The sequence below is a fragment of the Pseudopipra pipra genome, chromosome W, assembly GCF_036250125.1.
Source record: "Pseudopipra pipra isolate bDixPip1 chromosome W, bDixPip1.hap1, whole genome shotgun sequence".
Taxonomy (NCBI): Eukaryota; Metazoa; Chordata; class Aves; order Passeriformes; family Pipridae; genus Pseudopipra; species Pseudopipra pipra.
The window spans coordinates 30,776,074-30,803,119 of NC_087580.1; the positions used below are offsets into that span (position 1 = coordinate 30,776,074).

The 27,046-nt window shown below is 55.3% G+C and overlaps 2 protein-coding genes and 1 pseudogene across 2 annotated transcripts in view; 2 read left to right on the forward strand and 1 right to left on the reverse strand.

Moving 5' to 3' along the window:
* Positions 1-27,046, forward strand: part of LOC135405272 (zinc finger protein 501-like) — an 895,895-nt gene that overhangs the window by 161,525 nt on the left and 707,324 nt on the right. The gene's annotated exons all lie outside the window — the stretch shown is intronic.
* Positions 1-27,046, reverse strand: part of LOC135404562 (zinc finger protein 850-like) — a 147,430-nt pseudogene that overhangs the window by 27,851 nt on the left and 92,533 nt on the right.
* Positions 11,217-16,979, forward strand: LOC135404563 (zinc finger protein 501-like). Its single transcript, XM_064639303.1, has 4 exons — positions 11,217-11,384; positions 14,017-14,757; positions 16,296-16,522; positions 16,775-16,979. Exons 1-4 carry the CDS (start codon positions 11,217-11,219, stop codon positions 16,977-16,979), a joined length of 1,341 nt encoding a protein of 446 aa, XP_064495373.1.

Genomic DNA, 27,046 nt, shown 5'->3' on the forward strand with positions numbered 1-27,046 from the left:
GATCCTGAGGTACTGAGAGAAGGTTGAAGCAGCTGCTGAAGAAGTCAGAAGCCAAAGTCCAAGTGCCTTGAAGCATTGCTGGGCCCCACTGAGGGCAGGCCCTGACAAAGCCTCCCCAGGGACTCCTTGGAGCAGCTCCTTGGAGGCCAGGAGTGCAGGCAGACAAAGGCTCTGGGCAGGCCCCTGCAATGCTGAGCAAAGCCTGCCTTGGTTTTGTGGAGCACAAAGGCCAAGGCCTGAGCCCCAGGCCCTGGCCCAGCAGATCCTGTCCCTCCCGGCTGGCTCAGGGCTGTTTGGGGGGCACTGGGATGGGAGGGGGAGGAACAACAAAGGCCCAAACTGGGCAACCCCTGCCAGGCTCCTGAGGGAGGGGCGAGGCAGAAACCAAGGGCAGAACCTGCCAGGCAAGTTGGTTGTGGTGGCCTGAGTGGCAGAGGCAGCTGCCAGAGGCAAGGGGACAAAGGCCTGGGTGCCTTTGGGCCTTGCAGCCCTGCCAGAGCCCTTGGCCATCTCTCCTGCAGGCTGTCCTGGCCTGGCCCTGCTGCTGCTCTGGCCTTGCAGGCTGCACACACCCCTCCTGCTTTCCCACCCCCCTCCCAGCAGCATTTCTAGACCCTCCCTGATGTCTCTGCACCAGCTCTGGCTGTTCCCTGGAACACAAAGCCATGGGCTGATCCTGACTCCCTCTGGGTGACCTCTTGCACCACAAGGGTCCCTATTGAGTGATATTTCTTTTTCTTCACCTTCAGTCCGAACTTTCAATGCTACTCTTTGTGGAGATTTCATTCTATTTCCAATATGGACAAAAGCTCCATCCTGTCAGATCTGCTCTAGACCCTCTCCAGTTCTTCCTCATTCCTCCAGAATGGGGAACCTCACAGACAGACAGACCAGTCCAGATGTGGTGACCCCAGGGCTGAGTCCAGGGAGGTGACAACTCCCTTGCCTGGGTGCCCACACTCCCCCCAAGGCAGCCCCATGTGCAGTTGGCCTTAAATCAAGGGGCCATTCTGATTCTTTGTAACATCACGGAATCAAGTGGCACCGTGACACTGCAGGGCCTCATGGAACCAAAGGAATGCAGGGACACTGTGGAATCTCATGGAACCAAGGGACCACTGTGGCATGCAGGGTCTCTTTGGAACGAAAGGAACCCTGAGATATCTCAAAACCTCTTGGAACCAAGGGGCCACTGTGCCTCCCCAGAACTCCATGGAATCAAGCAGAGCCGCTGCCTCCCCCCCACCGCCGCACGGACCGGAGTCGCCGGCTCTGCCCCGCTTGGACACCTCTGGAGTCAGCGTGTTCTTGGGCAGCACAACTGATCTCAGAGCAGAGAGTTTCCCACATTTTGCTTTGCCCCCTCTTTCCAGTGGATATGTTTTTTGTTCTTTCTTCATTCAGAGGGAAAAGGGGAAAGGGAGGCATGTGTTGATCCCTGTTCTCACCTGTTTACAAATGGGAGTTGGGACAGGGGGAGAGAGAGGAGGCAATTTCCCTCTCTGTTGTAGCTTTGAACTGTTCTATTGGTATTGCTGTTTTTGCTGCTATATTTCTTGTCAGTCAATTGCTATTTTTTTCACTTATATCTCCTTGTATTTTGTCTCCCTGTATTGGTGGGGAGTAAAAGAGGAGTGAATTGATTTCATTGGAGTTCCTGCCCCAGTATGTGTCTTTAAACTAGGGGTTGCTCAAGAGCTCCCTGAAATTTGGCATCATTCACAAAGGACTTGAAAACACATTTTGTCCCAATGTACAGAGAGCTAATAAAGATGTTCTACAGTGGTGTTCAAGGTGTTGGTCACTGAGGGATTTCATCAGGAAGTTGCTGCCAAGAGGACTTTGTACCATGGATTTTATTGGACACTCTTCATTCAGCCAACATCCCATCCACTACATCTTCCACTTCTTCAGTCCAGCTCTCACCAGTCTGGCCATAAGGAGACCACAGCAGACCATATCAAAGACCTTGATAAAGTCTGGGCACACAACATCCCTTTCTTTTCCCTCCCACAGGGGTTCTGCAATCCCTGCCTTGTCCTTTCAATGCCTGGCAATGGCTGCAGGAGGACTTGCCATATCCCCTTCCCTGCTGAGCCTGAGCAGTCTGGAACTCTCCCAACCCTCCTTGCTGCCCTGTTTGCAGACTGGTTCCAGGTCTGCCTTTGCCAAGGCCCCAGGAAGCTCTGGGATGGCTCTGGCCTTTCCAAGTGTTTGGGAGAGGTCTGGACACTGCCCAGCCTTCTCAATATCCCTGACACCAAAACCTTTTCCATATCCCACACTTCCAGAGGAGTGCCTAGGACACAACACAGGTTGTCCTGGTGGTTCCGGAGGATTAGAAGGGATTTCTTCCTAGAGACCAACCCCTCCAATTGGATTTGAGTGCAGCTGAAGGGTTTCTTCAGCATTTTCCCCAGTGCCTCCCTGCCCTGAAGGTTTCTGGCCATCAGGCTGGAGCTGAGGGGGTTGGGCAGGTGCCTGAGGAGGGGGTAGAACAAGGGCTGTGTCCAACTGTGCCAGGAGGGCTGTGCTGGGCAAGGATGAGGAGGCTGCAGAAAACAGTGGCACTGGGGAGGTGAGAGGAGCAGGTGGAGAGACCTTGTGCCTGCCCACACTGAGCAGGAGCTGCCCCAGGATGGCAGCTCTGAAGCACTCCCAGGATGTCCCTGTGAACAGGAGGGGAAGACTGGATCTGAAAATGAAACCTGGAAAGCAGAGAGCAGGAGTTTCATGGTGTCACTGCAGGAGAGTTCCAGCCCTGGAGCAAGGACACAGAAGAAGTGATCCAGTACATGCACTGCCCTTAGAAGATCCCACAGCATCCTGGAGATGCTGTAAGGGAGCCCAGCTCTGCTTCAGGGCCTGTCCCTGCCTGTGCTCCAAGGGCTTCCACCCCCCAGGACTGTGCTCAGAGAGCACTCAGGCCTTACAGTGAGAAAGGGGCTCAGGAGGACAGTGTGGAAGTGGCAAGAGAGCAGCTCTGCAAAGACCAAGCTCTGCTGCTCCCTGGCAGTGCTGCTGGGCTGGGAATATTGTCCCCTTCCCAGTTTGCAAATACACCCTGTCCTGCAGTGTGTTGTCCTTTAGGAACATCTGAGAAGAAGGGTCTTGGACAAAGAAGGCACTGCAGGGTTCTTTATTTTGTTTAAATACTCAGCCAGTACAATTCATCATTTATACATCTCTGGGTCAAATTCAATGGGTAGACATGAAATTAGAAGGCAGATGCATAATAATATTTCATTGCACAGAAAATTATTGCAAGAACAACCTGATGACCTCCACAACAAACCTGAGCAGGAAGGCTGGGCCATTAAGGAGTCCCATTCTGAATGCTACACATCAGAAACCTGGCACATAATTGCTCCAGAAAAGCATCCAGTCATCATTTTTCTTATGGCATCCTTGACCTCCTGGTTCCTGAGGCTGTAGATGAGGGGGTTCAGTGCTGGAGGCACCACTGAGTACAGAACTGATAGTGCCAGATCCAGGGATGGGGAGGAGATGGAGGGGGGTTTGAGGTGGGATAACAGGACAGTGCTGACAAACAGGGAGACCACGGCCAGGTGAGGGAGGCACGTGGAAAAGGCTTTGTGCCGTCCCTGCTGAGAGGGGATCCTCAGCACAGCCCTGAAGATCTGCACATAGGAGAAAACAATGAAAATGAAACAACTGAACACTAAACAGGCAATAACCATAAGAAGTCGAATTTCCCTGAGGTAGCCTGAGTGTGAGCAGGAGAGCTTGAGGATGTGTGGAATTTCACAGAAGAACTGGCCCAGGGCATTGCCCTGGCACAGGGGCAGGGAAAATGTACTGGCTGTGTGCAGCAGAGCATCGAGAAATCCAGTGGCCCAGGCAGCTGCTGCCATGTGGGCACAAGCTCTGCTGCCCAGGAGGGTCCTGTAGTGCAGGGGTTTGCAGATGGCAACGTAGCAGTCGTAGCACATGATGGTGAGGAGGGAAAACTCTGCTGACATGAAGAAGAAAAAGAAAAAGAGCTGTGCAGCACATCCCTTGTAGGAGATGGTTGTGGTGTCCCAGAGGGAATTGTGCATGGCTTTGGGGACAGTGGTGCAGATGCAGCCCAGGTCTGTGAGGGAGAGGTTGAGCAGGAAGAAGCCCATGGGGGTGTGCAGGTGGTGGACACAGGCTACAGCGCTGAGGATGAGGCCGTTGGCCAGGAGGGCAGCCAGGGAGATGGCCAGGAAGAGCCAGAAGTGCAGGAGCTGCAGCTCCCGCCTGTCTGCAAATGCCAGGAGGAGGAACTGGGCCATGGAGCTGCTGTTGGACATTTGCTGTTCCTTAGCACAGGGTCTGTTCTGAAAAGGAAAGCACAGGGAACAATTAAGACAGCCCCCTCTCAGCAAAGCCAGTGCAGTTTTCAGGGAAATCCCCTCCAAGTCAAGGCATTTCTTTTCTCTGGTTTGGGCTCTCTGAGGGTGTTCTGAGGAGCAGGAGCTCTGCCCATGTGCTGCCAAGGACTCAGTTTTGCTCTGCTGCAGCGCAGACACGGAACTGGTTTGGGACAGCTCCCATGGTCACAGGGGATGTCACATGGAATCCAGCTTTGATGGAAAAGTTAAAATCCTGTGCTGTTGTCTTGGAGTAATTTGGGCTGCAGAAGAGAGGCACAGAGTATCCTTAAAATAATTTTCACTGGGTTTTTTGGTTGCAATGATAACACCTGGGGGTGTTTTTTTAGGGGCAAATTTTTCTGATGACAAAACTGAAGATTCTTGAGACAGGACAGGCAGAAGGGCTGAGATCTCCGTTGCTTATTGCAGAGCCAGGAGAGCTGCAGTGCCTCTCAGTCTGTTTCCCATCTGCCCTGCACTTTCCCTTGGGCTGCCTTGAAGATGACTTCACACACAGATTCATCCTTAAAAACCCCACCAAGATCTGTGCTGAGAGCAGGGCAGTGCCGCTTGAAAGGGCAGCTCTGGGAAGTGTCCCCTGTGCCAGCCCAGAGGTGCAGCTGTGCTGGACAGAGCAGGACAGGAGCCCTTCTGCAGAGAAGCCAAGGGCTGGGACAGGAGAGTGCCCACCCCCAAGGGAAGGCTCAGCACTGCCCAGGATCCTGTGCTCATTTCTGACACTGCCTGAAATGTTCATGTCCGAGAGTAAAAGTTTGAATTTCAGTGCAGCCTCCTGAATGGAGAGAACAATGTCTCTGCTATGATGCCTGATCAGGAAACACACCTCAAGACTAATTCCTTTCCTGTAGCCCCTGTCTTTTCTGCAGCGATACATGGAAAAGATCCTCCTTCAGCTGCCAGGTTTGCTCCTTGCCCACAGCCCTTGTGCCCCAGCCCTGGGAGTAGCTCCCCGGGCCGGCTAAGAGCTGCCCCTGGCAGGCAGCAGAGTCCCTGCCCAGCACAGCACCCTGGGCTGCAGGACCCTGCTCTGCCCCACAGCCCTGGGCACCCCTGCCTGCACCCCTGGCTTCACAGCTCTTCCAAACTGCCCCAAAACAGCCCCTGCTCACCCATCCCATCAGCTGGGGCTGGGCCAGCTTTAGGAGATGCCTCCAGGAGCTGCCCCTGCACTGCCCTGCAGCCACAGACTCACCATGTGCAGCCCTGCCAAGATTCCTCCTGCAGGGAGCTCTGAACCATCCTCCAGTGCTGAGCCCTTTGAAGCTCTGTCTGTGCCCTGCTGGTGTCCCTGAGCTGCCCTGGCAGTGCCCTCAGCCCTGCTGGGCTGTGCAGAGGAGCTGCTCACCAGCAGAGCTGTCTCTTTGAAGCTGTTCTTGCTTGCCAGGAGCTCCCTGTGTGCCAGGAGCCTGGCCCAGCTCAGCAGCACAGCAACAGCCCCAGGCATTTCATGGCCCTCGGGGGACTTTTATGTTGTTTACATGAGACTCAGTCCCTGAGAGGAAGTTCAAACAACTTCTCAAGAAGTCAAAATGAGATTGAAATACTGAAGTTTCTTGTACTGTTAATGAGTCTCACTGAGGGACACAACTGAGAAAGTTTCCCCAGATTCCAGCGAGAGCAGAAAACTGCAGACAGTGATGACAAGGATGGACAAGCAAGGGAAAGGTGGCTCTGATGCTGAAGAAACCTTGACTTGTTTTCCTAATCCAAAGGACCAAGCCCTGACCCGCAGCTCCTGGGAAGGCAGATCCTGTCCCTGCCTCATTCCTCAGGGCTCTTCCTGGGGCACTGGGATGTGGGATGTGCAATGCCAAGGGTAGGACCATGGGGTGGCACCTGCCAGGCTGCTGAGCAGGGACAAGGAGGCCATGAGGCCCCAGGGCTGCAAGGGCCACTCCCCTCCTCCTGGCATCAGGGGCACAGACAGCAGCCCTGGCCAAAGGCCTGCAGAAGGTGGCTGTGTCAGGGCCTTTCAGCTTCTCCCCCTCCCTGTCTCCTCTCCAGCCCAGGCTGTCCTACGGTGTCCATGCCCTGCCCCTTTCCCTGCAGGCTGTCGTCATCCCCCCGGCTGCCCCACCTGGCTGGCACCTTCCTGCACTGACATCTCTGTGTCCTCCCTGGCTCTTCCTGCACACACAAAGCCTTGGGCTCATCCAGACTCCTTCTTTGTGACATATTGCACCCCGACACTGACCTCAGAGGGAAATTTCTGACTTATTGTCTGCAGTCTAGGCCACCCCAGCTGCCCTTGGTGGCACTAGTTCTTTCTTAGGCTGTTTTCTGACAGGAAGAAAAGCTCCACCAGCTCTGACACCCCCCTTCCAGACCTCTCAGGCTACTCCTCTACTGTCCTCAATCATTGCACCACTGACCCCTGAGTCCTCAGCCTCTATATACGGGTCATGTGCTTGAGGCCCCAAATTCCTTCCTGGGAGATCTCTGGGACCTCTCCAAGGTTTTGGAAGATGACAATAGAGTGCTATTCTCCCAGGAAACACAGAGGGACACTTTTTTCCAAGGGTTGTCTTGGCAGAATGAGGCACAATCTCTTTACACTTTCTGGCACAAGGGAGCTCTGAGCTCTGGGTACGGAGGGAGGTCCAAGTGCCAACCACTGGAGTGGGAGCTACAAATCATCAGGTCTTGTGTTCTTTGGAGGACCAGACACTGGTGAGAGTGGTGTGTGTGTGTGCACATGGAAGGACTTGAAGGGCACAATGAACTGTCTCAAAACACTGTCAAAGCAGGACAATCCCATAAGGCACCACAACACATAAGCACTGGTGGCAAACAGGAAGGCCTTTAATTCCAAGGCCTAAAGGGAGGTGAAGCTTTGGAAGTAGCCCCCAGGACAGAATTGCACTGTGCAGACTGGGGGAAAGAGCAGACAGCCCCAACAGGAAGCCAGGGCTGGTAAGGCAGGTCTGGGGAACCCATCCAGACAAAGATTCCCACCTGCAGACTGGAAGCGCAGCGGGCAAAACTCCCACCATGGCAAGCTGTGGGAAAGGAAGCAAGTCCTTGTAGACGTGCCAGCCCAAGCTGTGGGAACAGCATCTACCCCCCTGAACACCCAGGGCTTGGGCTGTATAAAAGTGATAGCCCAGAAGCACAACTTGGGGACCCTCCATCGAGCAGAGCAGGGTGAAGAAGGACCGGTGGGAGCCTAAGGGATCTACATGGTGTGATACATTTACTTCATCTCTGTCTCTCTCTCACTGGCTTCCCACCACCCCTTCTTCTCTCTCTCTCTTTCTATTTCTTTCTTTCTCTCTCCCTCCTATTTACTGTTAAATCAAAGTTGGACTGCTGACTTTGGCACATGGTCTCCTTTGCAGCTGAATTTGGGCAGAGGTGTCTTTTAATAATGGAAACCTGAGAGTATCCATGAGGTTTTACAGTGTGGGAATGGCCACTAGATTTCATGAGGTTCCACAGAGTCTCAGGGTCCATTTGGCTTCGTAAGGCTCTGTAGTGTGATAATGGACCCTTGATTCCATGAGTTTGCAAAATGTCTCAGGACTCCTTTGTTTCTAGGAGGCCCACATATCACAGTGTCCCCTTGGTTCCATGAGATTCCACAGTTTCCCAGGAATCCTTTGGTTCCATGAGCCCTGCAGTGTCACAGTGGTCCGTTGGTTCCATGAGTTTCCACAATGTCACAGGGATTCCTTTGCTTCCATGGGACCCTGCAGTGTGACAATGGCCCCTTGATTCCATGCGGTTGCACAGTGCCAATATGGGCCCTTGATTTCTTGAGGTCCACAGTGTCCTGGGGTCCCTTTGTCTCCATGACGCTCTGCAGTGTCACAGTGGCCCCTTGATTCCATGAGGTTCTGAAAAGTCTCAGGGTTCCTTTGGTTCCATGAGGCCCTGCAGTGTCACAGTAGCCTAGTAATTCCATGTGTTTCCACATTGTCCCAGGGTTGCTTTTGTTCCATGAGTCCCCGAGGTTCCTCAGTGTCATGATGGCCCCTTGATTCTATGAGGTCCCGAAATGTCTCAGGGCTCCCTTAGTTCCAAGAGGGCCTTCATGGCACAATGAATCCTTGGTTCCATGAGATTCCACAGTGTTCCAGGGTTCCTTTGGCTCCAGAAGGCCCTACAGTGTCACAATGGCCCCTTTACTCCAGGAGGTTCCACAGTGTCCTTGCTGGAACACACAGGGCTGTAATGTTGTCACCCCTGCAGAGCTGCCTCCAGCTCTGGGCTCCAGCACAGGAAGGCCATGGACCTGTTGGAGCGAGTCCAGAGGGGACCATCAATGGGATCAGAGGGATGGAGCAGCTCTGCTGTGAGGAAAGGCTGAGAGAATTGGGATTGTTGAGGCTGGAGAAGAGAAGGCTTTGGGGTGACCTAATTGTGGCCTTTCAGTGCCTGAATGGAGCCAACAAGAAAGATGGAGAGAGTCTTTGGACAAGGGCCTGGAGTGACAGGACAATGGGCAGTGGCTTCACACTGAGAAAGGGAAGGGTTAGATGGGATATTAGGAAGAATTTCTGGACTGTGAGAGTAGTGAGATCCTGGCACAGGTTGCTCAGAGAAGTTCAGGCTGCCCCATCCCTGGAAGTGTTCACGACCAGGTTGGATGGGGCTCTGAGCTCTAGGTCTAGTGGAAGGTGTCCCTGCCCATGGCAGGGGGTTGGACTGAGATGCTCTTTAAGGTCCCTTCCAACCCAAACCATTCCATGATTCTGTGACTGGTGGGGGATGTGGTGGTCGGAGCTGATGGGCACAGAGACCCCAAAATGATGGAGTTTTCCATTCTGGGTGGAGGAGGGAGGGGGCAGCAGAACTGACACCCTGAACTGCTGGTGGTCAGACTTTGTCCTGTTTGGGAGACTGACTGATCTGGGTGTGAGTGTGGATGTGCTGGAGGGCAGGAAGGCTCTGCAGAGGGATCTGGACAGGCTGGATCAATAAGGTCAAGTGTCAGGGCCTGCACTTGGCTCCCAACAACCCCCTGGAACGCTCCAGGCTGGGGCAGAGGGGCTGGAGAGCTGCTCAGCAGGAAGGGACTTGGGGGTGCTGCTTGACAGGGGCTGGATATGAGGCAGAGTGTGCCCAGGGGGGCAAGAAGGCCAAGGGCATCGTGGCCTTTGTGGAGAAGAGTGTGGCCAGCAGGAGCAGAGAACTGATTGCCCCTCTGTGCTGGGCACTGGGGAGGCCCCACCTGGAGTGCTGTGTCCAGTTCTGGTCCCTCAGTGCCAAAAGGCCCTTGAGGGGCTGGAACGTGTCCGGAGAAGGGAACGGAGCTGGGGAAGGCTCTGGAAAACATGTCTGCTGAGGGACGGCTGAGGGAACTGGGCTGGTTGAGTGTGGAGAAGGGGAGGCTCAGGAGGGACCTCATTGCTCTCTGCAATGACCTGAAAGGAGGTTTTTAGTGGGGTGGGGTTTGGTCTCTTCTGCAAAGCCTTTAGTGACAGGAATTAAAAAGAAAACTCCAAAGTTCACTTTATTATGCACTTATATTACCTTTGGGGGTTTGGGGTTTTTTTTGGAGGCCTCACTTATGTAAAAATACCTTCCTTATAATGCATTTATGCTTTCTGCAAGAACCAATCCATTCCAGCTGACATACCATTCTATCACCAATACTGCAGTGAAATGTAATATCCCGCTAAAGCAGAAGGGAAAGAAGAAAACTGAGCATCAGTAGCTATTCCTAAGCAAGATTAGGGGTTTAGCTCCATCTAACTGAGGGATGAGATGTGTCCCTCAAAATGGGTCTCTTCCCACTCCCCCACCAGCCCTTCTACCCGACTGCAAGCTCAAAGTTCTAAAAAGAGAAGAAGAAGCTGGAGCGTCAATATTTCCCCAGTGCAAACCCCAATAATCTTTGCTGGGAGCTGACAGGAATTGCTGTTCCACTGCCCTGGGATATCCTGGCTTGAGGCGAGAGCGCAGCCCCCCCAGAGCCCCCAGCCCCTCTGAGAGCTTTTGTAGCGTCTGTTTGTCCATGTCCCTGTGGCAGAGGCTCCCCCGACATCTGCCCTGGAGCTGGTCCAGCTGCTGGACCAAACAAGGCATTGTCCAGCCTGCCTTCCCCCAGCCCCGACCGCCCCAGCCCATCTTCCATCGCTCTGCTTCCTTTTCCTGCCCCTGCTCCCCCTCCGCTCCCTTCCCTCTGGCATTTTTATTAGGAATGTTCTGGCTGTTCTTACTGTCCAAGCATAAGCTGATCCCCAGGGGAGCCTGTGGAATGTAACCCCTCAAGCACTAAATTCCTTCCCCTGTGCCAAAGACACAGGTTTGTTGTTGCTGCCCCTCCCGCCGAGCACCAGCTCCATCTCCTGCTCCTGCCCAGCGGCTTTGCAGAAATCCAGGGCTGGGTGTGGATTGAAGGCTGTGGCAAGGGACAGGATAAAGTTGCTTGGCTTCCACCCTTGGTGTCTCAGTGTTTGTGATCTTGGGAATCCTCACAAACCTGGAACAATGGCAGATTATCTGTTGTTGTAAGCTATGTACCTGGAGATTGTTTTGATATGTGTTTACATTTTCCTTGAAAGTACAACTGATTGAAAGTACAACTGATAGAAAAAAATAAATAAAAAACAAGGAAAAAGGAAAAAAAAGAAAAAGAAAAATAAAAACAAAGAAAAGGAAGGAAAAAAAAGAAAAAGGAGAAAAAAGAGAAAACAAGAAAGAAAAAACAGGAAAAAATTGAAAAAAAAGAAGAAAGAAAAAAAAGAAGAACGAGAAAAAAGAAAAAAGGAAAGAAGAAAGAAAAAAGAAAGAAAAGAAAGAAATAAAAAAGAGAAAATAAAAGAAGACAGAAAAACTAAACCCCAACAAGTCCGGTCCTCCCCCACGGCAGGGAATACAACTCCCACAATGCACCGCGCAGGTGGGGGCGTGGCGAAGGGCGGGCAGGGGCGGTGGCCGCGCGCTGATTGGCTGCGGGGCGGGTCTGTAAAGGCGGAGGGCGCGCGGAGCGGGCGCCATTTTGACCTCGTGGTCGGGAGTGAGGAGGACTCGCCTGCGGCCGCTGCACTTCGCTGGGTGAGTTGGCGGGGGGGCGGCGAGAGCGGGGTCTGGGGATCCCCTCGGGGGCTGCGGGGAGCGCGGGTGTGGGTGGAAAGGTTGGAGGGCTCGGGAGGGTTTAGCGGGGGGGTTCGGGGGTTCCCGGGGACGTTTTGAGGGGTCCCTGAAGGGACTCGAGGGGGAGGTTGAAGGTCCCTGGAGGGTTTTGGGGGTCCCTGACGGGGGTTTTGTTTTCTGAGAAGATTTGGGGTGTCCCAGGTGGGCTTTTGGGCTCTCTGGGGAGGTTTGGGGTTCCTGGGAGGCTTTGCGGGGACCTTCGAGGCAGTTTTGGGGTCTCTAGGGGGTTTAAGGTGTCCCAGACGGTTTGGAGGGCCCGTGGGGGGATTGGGGGTCCCTGAATGGGCTTGGGGAGTCTCAGGTGGGTTTTGTGGGTCACTGAGAGGGTTTAGAGGGTGCTGGGGAGGGATGAGGGGTCCTTGAGGAGGTTTCGATGGGTCGAGGGGGGGATTTCAGGGGTTTTGAGGGGATTTTAGGGGGTCCCCTAAAGCCCAGCAGTGGGGTTCAAGGGGTCCCCCAGCCCCCAGGGGAGGGGTCCTAGGGATGTCCTCCAAAATCCGGGGGGGGAGATGTACCACATCTGGGTAAGGGGATCCCAGTGCCCCCAGTATAGCCCAGTGACCTCCCAGTTACCCTCAGTATGGCCCAGTAACCCCCTCAGTGACCATCCAGTGTGTCCCAGTGACCTCCCACTAACCCCCAGTATGGCCCAGTAACCTCTCAGTATCCCCCCTGTTGTCCGGGTATCCCCCAGTAACTCCCCAGTTCTCTGCCAGTGTGCCCCAGTTCACCTCCAGTCCCTCCCAGTGCCCTCCCAGTGTCCCTCAGAAACCCCCCAGTCCTCCCAATGCCCTCTGGTCCCCCCCAGTGTGTCCCAGTATCCCCCAGTAATCACCCAGTGCCCCACAAAGCCCCCCAACTGTCCCCAGATGCCCTTGGCCTTTCTATGGGAGGGGGAGCATTTTTGGGGTCAGAGGATCCAGAGAAGAGCAGCGAGGCTGGGGAAGGGAGTGGAGCACAAGTGGTGTGAGGAGAGGCTGAGGGAGCTGGGGGTGTTGAGGCTGGAGAAGAGGAGGCTCAGGGGAGACCTCCTGACTGTCTGCAAGTCCCTGCCAGGAGGGTGTAGCCAGGTGGGGGTGGGGCTGTTCTGCCAGGAACCACCCAGGGCTGGGTCTTCAGCCGGGGGTGTTGGTACCAGCCAGTGCTGGGGCCGAGCAGAGCACGAGGCCTCTTGCAGAGCCCTGGAGCAGCCTCCCACTTGCCAGCCCCGCCCTGGTGGGGTGACACTGTCCCCTCCTTACAGGACACTCTCCCCGAAATCTTCAGGGGGCCCTTTTGTGTATATTCTTGGTTACTGATTCCTGCTGGGGACCTGAGGGGGCCTCTGTAACCCCATCCATGGGGCAAAATCTCCTCTCCAGAGCTTGACTCACTGCAGACTTTGCAGGGAAATCTGTGCTGGCAGCCCAAGTATGTCCCGAACCTCTGCGCTGCCCCTGGATATTTGGGAGAGGTTCTACCTTCCTCAGCACCCACGGGATCGAGGGGATGATTGTTCTGTTGCTGTTGCTGCTCCGCCCCTGTCCCTGCCCTTCCTGCCGCTGTCGGGTGAGCGGAGCAGCCACGATGGGAAAGGGGTGAGTAAAGCGAAAAGAGCGGGTGGGACCCCCAAAGGGAGCGTGAGGGGCGGTGGGTCACCCCCAAGGGAGCTGGGGGGAGCTGGGGTTTGGGAGCCGATGGGAAAGGGGTGGGAGAGGGTGCTAAGGGGAGGGGGGAGAGCAGGAGCGGGGTTGCCATGGGGAAGCCTCGATGTCCCCATGCCTTGATCTCTGGAGAGAGGGGGGAGCTGCGTGAGCCCCGAGAGCCTGGAGAGGAAGCGCAGAGAAGGGGAAACCTGGACAGTGGGGACCCCTGGGATCCCTTTGACAACAAAGTGGAAACCCTGGAGACCCAGGGGGAATGTCTGAGAACGCAGTACCCTGAAGGTGACAGTCAGAGGAGAAGGGACCTGTGGGACCCTCAACACTCCCAGCATCCCTAAGTGGGACCCCAAGCATTGCAGAAAGGGGAGACCCTCCGAACCCCAGAGGGGAGAGACCAGAGAAGGGGGAACTCCTGTGAGAGTAATTTGGCTGAATCTTGATATTTTATAGTATTTTTTAGCTGAATCTCAAATTTTTGCGGTTTGTGGGGGGTTCATCTCACTATTTCTGAGGGGTTTTTTTTGCCTGAATCTTTTTGTTTTGGGTTTTTCTGGGCTGAATCTTGGTGTTTGGGAGGTTTTTATGGTCACAGGATGCCCGGTGAGTTCTAGAGATGGACTTGGGCAGCAGGAACCCCCAAGCCAACGCACTCAGCCCTTGTTTTCCCCCCATCAGGATTTGTCCTTCCCAAAGCTTGGGCGGATGGAGGAGGAGGCTGCGAGGAAGAGGAAGATGCCTTGGGCCCCCCAGGCAGGTGAGGAGGAAGTCAGTGTCCCTTTGGGCGGGTGTTGTGCTGGCTCTGTCAGCCGAGCATGGCCCCGGCTGCAGGACAACCCCGCTGGCGCCGCCGTCCTGCCGGGGCCGGAGTTGGGGGGATGTCCTTGGCCTTCCCTGTGGGCCGGAGGCAAATCCCCTCCCTGTCCTTCTTGCTTCCTGCCCCAGGCCCCGAGCTGAGGACGGAGAGCCCGGAGGACAAATCCCCCCGTGAGACCCTGGTGGGAGAGGCCGTTTTGAAGGGCTCCACGGTGCAGGAAGGCAGCGGGGAGGAAAAGGGCCGGAGATCCCCCCGCAGGAGGGGCTCCAAAGCCAGCCCAGGGTGCTCTGAGGAGGAAAGACCCAGCCTGTGCCAGGAAGGCGGCCAGAGCTTGAGGCGGAGCTCTGAGCTGGTGGTCCCTGAGCAGCCTCCCAGCAGGGAGAAGCCCTTCAGATGCTTGGAATGTGGAAAGAGCTTCAGGCAGAGCTGTGACCTCCTCAAGCACCAGCACATCCACACTGGGGAACGACCCTACTCATGTGGGGAATGTGGGAAGAGCTTCAGGGACAGCTCCACCCTCCGCACCCACCAACGCATCCACACTGGAGAACGGCCCTACAAGTGTGGGGAGTGTGGGAAGAGGTTTCGGACCAGCTCAGATCTCGTCGTGCACCAGCGGACGCACACAGATGAGAGGCCCTTCCGCTGCACCGACTGTGGGAAGGGCTTCAAGCAGAACTCCCACCTTGTCACCCACCGGCGCATCCACACCGGGGAGAGGCCCTACAAGTGTGGGGAGTGTGGGAAGAGCTTTAGCCACAGCTCCCACCTGATCCGGCACAAGCACATCCACACAGAAGAACAGCTCGAAGAAGGGGTGGGAAAGGGGGGTAGGGGGAGGAGGGAGGGAGGGAGAGTGGGAGTGGATGTGCAGTGGGGGTGCCTTATTGTCCCCATACCTTGTTCCCTGGAGAGCGGGGGAGGCTGGAGAGAGGGGGGAGCTGCAAGAGCCCTGAGAGCCTGGAGAGGGGGGAGCTCGGGCCCCCTGTGCTGAGCCAGCGGTCGGGGCCGTGCTGTTGGTGCCAAACTGCCCCTGGTCAGGCTGAACCCAGAACCCGCCCACGTGTCAGGGAGCCTAATCCGCTCCCTGCTCTCATTGCCCTGGGGCAGCCTCTGGTGTCCCCCCACCTGTGGGGCTGTTTGGTTGCCCTGGGCACAGCTGGCCCTTGTGTGGGTCCCCCCCTGCGATGGGGGTTGGTGTTGCTGGGTCAGGCCCCGCCGGCTCCATTGTCAGCCCGGTGCCGGCGGGGGGGACACAGCGGGTTTGGGGCCCCCTGGGAGTGCCGGGGGTGGGTGTGGAGCCCGGGAGCTGCCGAGTGTGGAGGGCAGAGCTGGGGGACCCCTGGCAGCCTGGAGGGGGGAGCACGGAGAGGGAGGAGCCCCAGGACCCCTGGGAGCCTGAAATGGGGGACACGGAGAAGGGGAAGCCTGGACAGTGGGGACCCCTCTGATCCCTGGGACAACGAAGTGGAGAACCTGGAGAGGAGGAATGTCTGGGAACGTGCACCCAAAGGCGAGAGTCAGAGGAGAAGGGACCCTTGGGACCCCCAACACCACAGAGGAGTCAGAGGGTCAGTCAGGGGTGACCCTCTGAACCCCAGAGGGAAGAGAACAGAGATGGGGAACTTCTGGGAGAATTTTTTTGGGCTGCATGTTCATAGTTTGGAGTATTTTTTGGTTTAACTGTAACTTTTTGCAGTTTGGGGGGGCGAGTGTCTTCTTGCTATTTCTGGGGGTTTTTTTGCCTGAATCTTGGTATTTTGGAGGGTTTTATGGACACAAGACGCCCAGTGAGTTCTAGGAGGAACCCCCAAGCCAACGCGCTCAGCCCTTGTTTTCCCCCCATCAGGATTTGTCCTTCCCAAAGCTTGGGCGGATGGAGGAGGAGGCTGTGAGGAAGAGGAAGATGCCTTGGGCCCCCCAGGCAGGTGAGGAGGAAGTCAGTGTCCCTTTGGGCGGGTGTTGTGCTGGCTCTGTCAGCCGAGCATGGCCCCGGCTGCAGGACAACCCCGCTGGCGCCGCCGTCCTGCCGGGGCCGGAGTTGGGGGGATGTCCTTGGCCTTCCCTGTGGGCCGGAGGCAAATCCCCTCCCTGTCCTTCTTGCTTCCTGCCCCAGGCCCCGAGCTGAGGACGGAGAGCCCAGAGGACAAATCCCCCCGTGAGACCCTGGTGGGAGAGGCCGTTTTGAAGGGCTCCCCGGCGCAGGAAGGCAGCGGGGAGGAAAAGGGCCGGAGATCCCCCCGCAGGAGGGGCTCCAAAGCCATCCCAGGGTGCTCTGAGGAGGAAAGAGCCAGCCTGTGCCAGGAAGGCAGCTGGAGCTTGAGCCAGAGCTCTGACCTGGTGGTCCCTGAGCAGCCTCCCAGCAGAGAGAAGCCCTTCAGGTGCTTGGAATGTGGGAAGAGCTTCAGTCAGAGCTCTCACGTGCTCCGACACCAGGACATGCACACTGGGGCACGTCCCTACACGTGTGGAGAATGTGGGAAGAGCTTCAGCCAGAACTACCACCTCCGCACCCACCAGCGCATCCACAGCGGGGAACGGCCCTACAAGTGTGAGGAATGTGGGAAGAGCTTCAGCCGGAGGTACCACCTCTGCACCCACCAGCGCATCCACAGTGGGGAACGGCCGTACACATGTGAGGAATGTGGGAAGAGCTTCAACCGGAGCTTTCACCTTCGTTCCCACCAGCACATCCACACTGGAGAATGTCCTTACACGTGTAGGGAATGTGGGAAGAGCTTCAGTCACAGCTCCACCCTCCGCAAACACCATCGCATCCACACTGGGGAACGGCCCTACAAGTGCTTGGAATGTGGGAAGAGGTTTGCAACCAGGGGGAATCTCTACACGCATGAGCGGACGCACACGGATGAGAGGCCCTTCTGCTGCACCGACTGTGGGAAACGGTTCAAGGAGAAATCCCATCTTGTCACCCAGCGGCGCATCCACACCGGGGAGAGGCCCTACAAGTGTGGGGAGTGTGGGAAGAGATTCACCCAGATTGGTGTCTTGACCAAACACCAACGGACCCACCAGTAAGGGAAGCCCTACCAGTGCCCCGACTGCAGGAAGAGCTTCGGCCGCTGCTTCCACCCCTAATGAAGCCCCTGGTGTTGAGGCAACCCCTGGAGTCCAGTGACTGTCAGTCCATCCCTTTTGACCACAAAGGGCCAGTCCCCTTTAACAGAGGCACGTTCTTCCAACAGAACCCTTCTTGGGGGGTGTGTGGAGATTCCTGCCTTGGCAGGGGACCCCCCAAGGTCACTGCTGGAGGTTGAGAGCAGAGATCTCTTCACAAGCATTGGTCTGTGGGAGTCCCATCCATCTCCAATTAAGAATTATTGCTTTGTGCCAGCTGGAGTAGAATTGCTTCAACAATTGCTTTAGTGTAGAACACTGTCCTATCTTATCCTGTACTCCTGGTAGTTTTAGTGTTTCTATTGTGCAGTAAATAATTCTGATGAAGATTTTTTGTCTGGTCATTTGGAACCCTAAATAAATCAATAGATTTGATTTGCCATCATTAAAACCTTGGGGACAAAAGTCGTTCACTTACACCTCTCTAATTTCTCTAAACTGAAACTGTTGTTTCAGTTGTCCCAAGGCTGAGATTGGATCCAGCAGCCTCCAGAACCCCAGAGTAAGTTGGGAGCTCAGGGGGGCCACCACCCATTGCCAACTCCCCTGTGCCCAAAGACCCCCATGGGGCCATCAGGCCTGCCAGACCACCTCCCCTTTTCCACCCTTCTCCCTGTTCCTCCCACTTTCCCATTGTCCCCTCAGTCTCCAATTTTCCACCTGAACAGTTTTGGGGGCCCAACCCCCACTTTTTGCCCCCTCTCCTGTGGCTGCTGAAGGAGAAAATGAGGCTGCACACACAGAGTTCCATTTCAGGACTTGTCCGCCCATCTTTCCGGCGTCTCCCTATCATTGGGGTTCCTTTGGAAACAGTGCCTGGGCTTTGTCTTTTAGTCCACTTGAATTCCCATCATGGCCCCAAAGCAGTGCCCTGATCCCACACATCCCCCTCCCCTCATGTGCTGGCTGTGTTCAGCCACCAGAGAAAAACACAGGCTACCATGCAGAGCGTTCCAAGTGGTTTCCACTTTGGCAAACAGCACTCTCTGGATGGAAAACACCAGCCAAGGCCAAAACACTCTTTGTTGATCCTGGTTAACTGAATGAAGCTGCTGCTGCCTTAACTTGTTCCCACAGACATTCTCAGGGTTCCTTTGCTTCCAGGAGGCCCCACATGTCACAATGACCCCTTGATTCCATGAGCTTCCACAGTCTCCAAAGGTTCCTTTAGTTCCATGAGGCCCTGCAGTCCCAAAATGCCCTTTGGATTCTCAGAGATTTCCCATTGTCCCGGGGTCCCTTGTGCTTCAGAAGGAGCTGCAGTGGGACAGTGGCCCCTTGGTTCCGTGAGCTCTGCAGTGTTCCAGGAATCCTTGGGTTCCAGGAGAACCTGCAGTTTCACAAGGACCACTGGAATGCAGGAGGTTCTGCAGGGTCCCAATGGCCCCTGGATTCTGGGAGGTTCAGAAATATCTCAGGGCTCCCTTGGTTCCAGGAGGACACACATGTCACCAGGACCCCTTGGTTCCAGGAGGTTTGACAGTGTGCCAGAATTCCTTTGATTTCATGAGACCCTGGATTGTCCCAATGGTCTCCTGATTCCATCAGCCCCCTCAGTGTCACAATGGTCCCTTGGTTCCATGAGTTTCTGCAGCGTCCCAGGGTTCTTTTTGTTCCATGGGGAGCTGCAGTGTCACAATGGGCCCTGAATTCCAGGAGTTTTCCCAGGGTGACAGTGCTGCCTTGATTCCATGAGATTGCCCAGTGTCCCAGAGCTCCTTTGGCTCCAGAAGGCCCTGCAGTTTCACAATGGTCCTTGGTTCCAGGAGGTTACTTAATGCTTTATTTGCCTCAGTCTTTAACACCCAAAGCAGTTGTCCTCAGGATCTCCAGCTCCCAGGGCTGGAAGCTGGTGATGGGGAGCTGAGTGAAGCCCCCACAATGCAGGAGGAAATGGTCAGTGACCTGCTCTGCCAGTGAGATCCCCCCAGGTGCCTGGGCCCACATGGGATGCAGCCAAGAGTCCTGAGGGAGCTGGAGAAAGAGCTGGCCAAGCCACTCTCACTCATTCCCCAGCAGTGCTGCACAACTGCACAAGTCCCAGCTGACTGGCAACAAGCACATGGGATGCCCATGCACAGGAAGGGCCAAAAGGAGCATCTGGGCAACTCCTGACCTGTCCCATTGACCTCAGGACCAGGGAAGTCCATGCAGCAGATCCTCCTCAGGGCCATCCCATGGCAGGGGCAGGACAACCAGGGGATCAGGCCCAGCCAGTGTGGGGTTGGAAAAGGCAGGTCCTGCCTGACCAACCTCATCTCCTTCTCTGACAAAGGACCCGCTCAGCAGCTGAGGGAAAGGCTGGGGATGTGTCTCTGTGGAATTCCAGAAAGCCTTTGGCACCATCTCCCCCAGCATCTCCTGCACAAACTGGCTGCTCATGGCTTGCCCGGGGAACTGTTTGCTGGGTGACAAAGTGTCTGATGGCCCAGGGAGTGGTGGGGAATGGAAGGAAATCCAGGTGGGGCTGGTCACTAGTGGGGTTCCCAAGGGCTCAGGGTTGGGGCTGCTCCTGTTTAACATCGTTGTGGATGATCTGGGCCAGGGGATCGAGTGCCCCCTCAGGAAAGTCGTGGACAACACCACGTTGGGTGTGAGTGTGGATGTGCTGGAGGGCAGGAAGGCTCTGCAGAGGGATCTGGACAGGCTGGATCAATAAGGCCAAGTGTCAGGGCCTGCCCTTGGCTCCCAACAACCCCCTGGAACGCTCCAGGCTGGGGGCAGAGGGGCTGGAGAGTTGCTCAGCAGGAAGGGACTTGGGGGTGCTGCTTGACAGGGGCTGGATATGAGGCAGAGTGTGCCCAGGGGGGCAAGAAGGCCAAGGGCATCGTGGCCTTTGTGGAGAAGGGTGTGGCCAGCAGGAGCAGAGAACTGATTGCCCCTCTGTGCTGGGCACTGGGGAGGCCCCACCTGGAGTGCTGTGTCCAGTTCTGGCCCCTTGTGCTGGTTTAAGAGTTAACCAGCAGGGGAAATGAACTCAACTCAAAGGAGAGATTATAAGTCAGAAAAACAATTTATTAAAATAATACAGTAAATACAATTATACAAACAAACAATTAGTTTTAACCCACAAAACCCAAATGTATAACCCAGCACCCTGGGGCATGAACAAAGTGGTGTTCCTTGGGCCCCCCCTTGAGTCCAAAGTAAAGGGAGAGGGGAAAAACCTGCTGGTGGGAGAGCTGTTGCAGTCTGGTCAAAAGTGGGGACTGCAGTCCAGTTGAGGGTGGTGTCTCAGTCTGGTTGAGAGCGGTGAGCTGCAGTCGTCCTCTGGATCCCATGAGTGGTGGTTAGGTTCTGAAACTCCAGGTTTATATATTCTCCAGTTCAGGCAGGAATGATCCATCCCTCCCTCAGAGCGGGGAATTCCATAAAAGGATGCTTCGTCCTTCCCTCAAAGTGGGGAATTCCATAAAAGGGTATGAGGCTGCTCAGTCCATAAAAGGGTATGAGGGTGCTCAGGAACATCCCCCCACACCTCACAGGCCTCTACTGACAACAGTTTCTGGGAAAATGGCATGGAAGGCTATAGAATACACAGTTTTGGGCTACACCCATCCAGTGATGAATCGGTCCCAGCTGTCCTAACAAGGACACATGGCAACCATCATACTTCCCACTGCTACGGACATTTACCATGGCAAACCTCATACATTGTATTACTACGGTCGGTTACCATGGCAACCAGCATACATTTCCATTGCTACCATCAGTTACCGTGGCAAACAGCATACATTCCCACTGTTTTGGTCGGTTACCATAGCAACCATCATACAGTCCCGTTTCTATGGTCAGTTACCATGGCAACCACCATACATTCTCGTCGCTATGGTCAGTAACCATGGCAAACATCATACACCCCACTGCTACGGTCAGTTACCATGGCAAGCATCATACTTCCACTGGTACAGTCGGTTACCATGGCAACCATCATACATTTCCGTTGTACGGTCAGTTACCATAGCAACCATCATACTTCCCATTGATATTGTTGGTTACCATGGCAACCACCATACATTCCCATTGCTACGTTCGGTTACCATGGCAACCATCACACATTCCCATTGCTACAGTTAGTTACCATGGCAACCATCATACAGTTCCATTGCTACACTCAGTTACCATGGCAACCACCATACATTCCCATCGCTACGGTCAGTTTCTGTGGGAACCTCTTGGTTCCTCTTGGACAGAAGCAGATGCAGATGAGCCTCCCTGTTGTCCACCAACCTTTAGAGCAGCTGTGCTCTAAAGGCCTGTGTCCCAAGGGGTGTCTTCACCGAGACCCTGCACAAACCTCTGGGACTCTTTGCATCCTGTCGTGGTGCCTTTCCAGTGAATTCCAGGGTTATCAAAGCCAACTTGAATGGGCTCTTTGTCTCACTCCACAAGGTCACCCAAACCACGCTCTCCTCTGACCCTCACCCACAAAAGTTCACCCAAGTTGTTCATCCCCTAGAGCAGCTCCACAGGTCCAAGAAGCTCCTTCCCACTGAGGACACCTCTCTCCTGCTCTTTCTCTCCTGTGTCTCCTTGGCCTTCTCTCCCAACCCATCACAGCCCTGCAACCTGGGAACTGTCTCAGCAGGCCTGGGCTGTTATTGCCTGCAAGTGGAATGAAGAGAGACTTGGGGCTGCAGCTCCTCCTGCCTGTGCCCCACACGCAGGGCATTGGGGCCTGTCTGGCTGCAGCCCCTCAGTGGGGCACCGGGGTAAGAACAGACTTGCAGTGGGGAAAGCTGCTCTGAAAGCCCCGAGAGCTGGGGTGTGCAGAGGCTTTGCTGACAATGGCCTTGGGGGTGGACGTGCTGGGACTCAGGCCCAGGGGGAAAATCCCAGGCCTGATCCCTGAGGAGATCAGCACATGCTGCTGAAATGCTGGGGGAGAGAAGAGCCAGCAGAGGGAGGAAACAAGTGTGGACAGCCTGGGCTGATGTGCTTTGGACTCGTGCCTGGCCTGGCCTTGGCTGGGCAGAGAAGGGACAGCCTTTGTGTCCCTGCAGGGCTGGGATTCACTCCCTGCCCCAAAGGCCCCCAGTGTGTCTGAGAAGCCCTGGGTGGTGCCTGTCCCACAACTGCTGGGAATGGGGACGGGCTTCCTGCACAGGCCCTGTGCTGTCCAGGGCAGCTGCTGCACTTGTGCTGCACAGCCTTGGCACCTCCCCTGGCACTACAGGCCCCTCTTTGGCTATTCAGTCCAGGCTCAGCTGCCCTGAATTAGGTTCAGCAGTGAAGGCATGTCCAGGAGACAACTGCCACTGTACTCCGAGGACATGTAGAAAATACCCTGCTAAAGAACAGGAGAGAGATCTCTCTCCCTGTGCCACCTGACTCCATTTGGTCACCTGAACACCTCTAGGGGCTGCCCTGGACAGAAGGAACAGTGACAGGTTGCCCTGTCCTACATGTGGGCCCCTTCTGCCACTGAAGTTGGCCAAAGCAATGTCCCAGCAGCCTCCAAGAAGATCCCACAGCTGCTGCCCTGTTCCTCAGAACTGCTCCATTGGAGCCTGCAGTTCCCAGTAGGAATCTCGGTCACCTCTGGCCCCTCAGAAGGAACCAGGGGTTTGTGTCCCAGCAGGTCACTCCTGGCTTTGGTCTTCATTCATTCCCGGGTGAGCTCGGACAGGTGCCTGTTTTGGGCCCATTGAAGTGGGGCAGGAGGAATCCCAGCCCATGGGGGTTGTGGAGGGAGCTGAGTGTCCTTCTGGCCCCAGGGCTGCAGAGCCACAGTGAGACACCTCTGCTGACTCAGCTGAGTCCCTTCCCTCAGTACAGGTGAAGGAGATCCCTCCTGGGCACTGTCTGGCTTTCCTGTCTAATAATGGGACATGAAAAAGGGACACTTGGACTTAACTCTGTGTCTGCTTGGAGAAATGACCCTGCTGAAAGAAGTGTCTGTGCCCAGCTGAGAGAAGGAACATCATTATTTCCTTCAGCTGTGTGCCAGCAGGTTCCCCTGGAGCCCCAGGGAGAGCTGGAGGGAGCCCAGAGGGGCAGAGCAAGGGCTGCCTGGGGCTGTTGCTGTGCTGCTGAGCTGGGCCAGGCTCCTGGCACACAGGGAGCTCCTGGCAAGCAAGAAGAGCTTCAAAGAGACAGCTCTGCCCAGGAGCAGCTCCTCTGCACAGCCCAGCAGGGCTGAGGGCACTGCCTGCAGCACCCAGGGCACAGGAGAGAAGGCAGAGAGATGAGAGGCAGCCTGGGCTGGGAGGTGACTGAGCTCTCACTATGCCAGAAACCTTCCCAGGATTTGAAGGAAGAATTCTCTGGCTGTAGGAAAGTTCAACTTGCCTTCCTGGAGGCATCTCCTAAAGCTGGCACATCCCACAGCTTCTAGGATCTTTCAGCAGGACTCTCCCAGTTGCTGCAGTGCAGGGGAAGTGGCCATATGGCAGAGCAGGGCAGGAGCTGCAGGCAGCAAGGGCAGAGAGGAGAAGGGAGCAGGAGGTTCAAGGGATCCTGGGGTGGGAGGACAGGGCAGGGCTGCTCAGGGCAGGAACCTTGCCAGCCCTTTGCCACAGTCAGGCTCTGGCTGCAGAGCAGTGCAGGTGAGTTCCTGCAAGTGCCTCTCCCAGCTGCCAAATGGCAGCAGTGGCAGGAGCTGTCAGGATGGCTCTGCTGGATTTGCTGGGGTGCAGCAGGAGAAGCTGCTGCAGAGCAGGATTGGTGCTGCCCCATCAGAGGCCCAGGGCCAGAAGGTTCCCTGTCCCAGGGCTGGTTGTGGGGTGGGAAGGTGGGGGTGCAGCCAGGGGTGCCCAGGGCTGTGGTGCAGAGCAGGGTCCTGCCCCCAGGGCTCTGTGTGCTGGGGCAGGGACTCTGCTGCCTGCCAGGGTCAGCTCTCAGCCCGGCCAAGGAGCTGCCACGGGGATGGGGGAGAAGGGCTGTGGGAAAGGAACTACTCCTGGGAGGGCAGAGCAGGGCAGAGTCCTTCTGATCTCCAAAGTGGGCTGCAGGGATGAGGGCTGGTCACAGCTCCAGATCAAAGCAGGAAATTTCCCAGAAGGTGTTTGCAAGAGGCACAGACAGACAGCTGGTATTAAAGAGCATGAACCAGTTCTTTCAGTGTTATACTCTGGGTTGTCTGGGTGCTGACTGTGACAGGGAAATTAATCTCTTGAGCACAGGAGGAGACACTGAAACTTGATTAGAGAGTGCTAAACCTGAGAGTATCAGACATCAAAACTGTCTAATAGATGCATCAGTGTCACTTTTCCAGCCTCCTCAGGGTTGCTCTGACATTGCCATCAGAGCCTGCCCAGGCAGAGATGCCCCTGGGCAGTGCCCTGTGCTGCTGGGAGGGCTCTGCAGGGCAGAGTCGAGTCCCCAGGGCTGGGATGGGCTCTGGCAGCACTGGCAGTGTCCAGCTCTGGGCCCAGGGAAGCAGCTGCTGGCAGGGACAGCTCCAGGCAGCAGAGCCCTGGACAGAGAGTGGGGGGCAAGTGCCTCCAAAGCCTGGGGGAGGGGGTGTTCAGGCAACTCTGCTGGGCACTGTGTGCTGGGACATAGAAATGAGGATTCCTGCAGTGGAAAAAAACCTTCCCCAGATGTGATGGTAAAAATAGAAAACACAGGTACAATTATTCTAAGGACAGACTAAGCTTCTGCTCTGCAGCCCCAGCTCTTCTGAATCATGGGTGTAGAGAGGGAATTTTTGTATTCAAGATGTGTTACAACTGACATTCCTTGTGTGTCTGAGAGCTTTACCAAAAAAGTTTTATGTCACACCACAGCAGAGCAAAACAGACTCCTTGGCAGTGAATTTGGTGACATTTGACACATTGATTTCTTTTAGAAATGGAGTGGCTTTTTCATAGAGGTCTGTCTTAACTGTTCCCTGTCCTTTCCTTTTCTGAAACAGATCCTGTGCTAAGAAATAACAAATGTCCAACAGCAGCTCCCTCACCCAGTTCCTCCTCCTGGCATTCGCAGACAGGCGGGAACTGCAGCTCCTGCACTTCTGGCTCTTCCTGGCCATCTCCCTGGCTGCCCTCCTGGCCAATGGCCTCATCCTCAGCGCCGTAGCCTGCGACCACCACCTGCACACCCCCATGGGCTTCTTCCTGCTCAACCTCTCCCTCACAGACCTGGGCTGCATCTGCACCACTGTCCCCAAAGCCATGCACAATTCCCTCCATAACACCGCAACCATCTCCTATATGGGATGTGCTACACAGCTCTTTTTCTTTGTCTTCTTCATCTCAGCAGAGTTTTCCCTCCTCACCATCATGTGCTACGACCGCTACGTTGCCATCTGCAAACCCCTGCACTACGGGACCCTCCTGGGCAGCAGAGCTTGTGCCCACATGGCAGCAGCTGCCTGGGCCACTGGCTTTCTCAATGCTCTGCTGCACACAGCCAATACATTTTCCCTGCCCCTGTGCCAGGGCAATGCCCTGGGCGAGTTCTTCTGTGAAATCCTTGCCATCCTCAAGCTCTCCTGCTCACACTCAGGCTACCTCAGGGAAATTGGGCTCATTCGGGTTAGTGCCTGTTTAGCATTTGGTTGTTTTGTTTTCATTGTTTTCTCCTATGTGCAGATCTTCAGGGCTGTGCTGAGGATCCCCTCTCAGCAGGGACGGCACAAAGCCTTTTCCATGTGCCTCCCTCACCTGGCTGTGCTCTCCCTGTTTGTCAGCACTGGTGCATTTTCCGACCTGAAGCCCCCCTCCATCTCCTCCCCATCCCTGGACCTGGTGGTGGCAGTTCTGTACTCGGTGGTGCCTCCAGCACTGAACCCCCTCATCTACAGCCTCAGGAACCAGGAGCTCAAGGATGCCATAAGGAAAATGATGACTGGATGCTTTTCAGGAGCAACAACCTGCCTCTTTTTTTCTGCAGAACACTCATTGTGTAACCCTTTACTGGCCCAGCCTGCCTTCTAAAGCTTCTGAGATTGGGGTGGGGGGTGTCCTACATTTTTTCCTCTTTTAAGGTTGTTACCACAGAAATTTATTCTCCATCCATTACCTAATTCACTCTCTAACTTTTTGTTTTGACCCACAATTGTGTAAATGAGGAATCATTCTCCGTGTGCATTGAAACAAAATAAAAGTTCCTGCAGCAAGGTATTTGTGAAATATCCTGCCTTTGTTATTCTGTACATGAGGAATCACAATCTCTGAGTAGAATAAAGGATTTGAATTCTTTTTTCCTGATTCTCCCTCCAACAACTTCCCTGAAGCTGGAGGGCAGTGCCTGTGTGCAGAGGAGAAGGGGTAAAGAGTCCTGGTACAGGAGCACTGCCAGGGAGCAGCAGCTCTTGGCCTTTTCAGAGATGCTCTTTTCCCACTGCCTCCCTCTCCTTTCTGCTCCTTGCCCAAGGCCTGAGTGCTCTGGCAGCTCAGTCCCTGCTGGGTGTCAGTCCTGTGACCGTGGGCAGGGACAGGCCCTGGGCACTGCTGGGACAGAGCTGGGCTCCTTAACATCATTTCCATCAGGAAAGGGGACCCCCCTGGGCAGTTCCTGAAGACTTTGTTCGTTTGAAAGGTTGATGTAAAGAACAAGGCCAAGGAATAGACTCTGCAAAGTCTCATTGCTTTGCTTGTTTCCCCATTCAGTCCCTGCAGTGAGAGAAGCGACTCACTGGGGTACTCGAGGGACTGAGGGCTGGTTCAGATGTTCTGTGCTGGTGGCCAGTGGCAAATGGTCTCCAAGTCACCTGCCTGGGGCTCTGCAGCTTGTGAGGGCTCTGATGGCAGGTGAGGACTTGTCTGTAGGAACTCAGGAAGTGCAGGAGAGCACAGAGGATCTGCAGGGACAGCCCATCCCATCCAGTCAGCAGGGAATGGAGCCCTGGAGCAGAATCCTGCCCAGGGTGGAGTCACCAGAGATCAAGTACTAAATCTGCCTGTGAACTGGTAAAGGAGAGTTCTGCAACCCCAGGGGATGCAGCAGGAACAGAGAAAGGGCTCTGGCCAGTGACTCGTCTGACCCACAGTGAACTCCCCTTGTGCCTCCCCAGTTCAGGG

What these genes read in the sequence shown, in the direction of transcription:
- LOC135404563 (XM_064639303.1), top strand. Translation starts at nt 11,217, where the DNA reads ATGCACCGCGCAGGTGGGGGCGTGGCGAAGGGCGGGCAGGGGCGGTGG. An exon ending in CGGCCGCTGCACTTCGCTGG is followed by an intron (nt 11,385 to 14,016) that starts GTGAGTTGGCGG and finishes TCCTTGGCCTTC; the next exon opens with CCTGTGGGCCGGAGGCAAAT. An exon ending in AAGAACAGCTCGAAGAAGGG is followed by an intron (nt 14,758 to 16,295) that starts GTGGGAAAGGGG and finishes GTCCCTGAGCAG; the next exon opens with CCTCCCAGCAGAGAGAAGCC.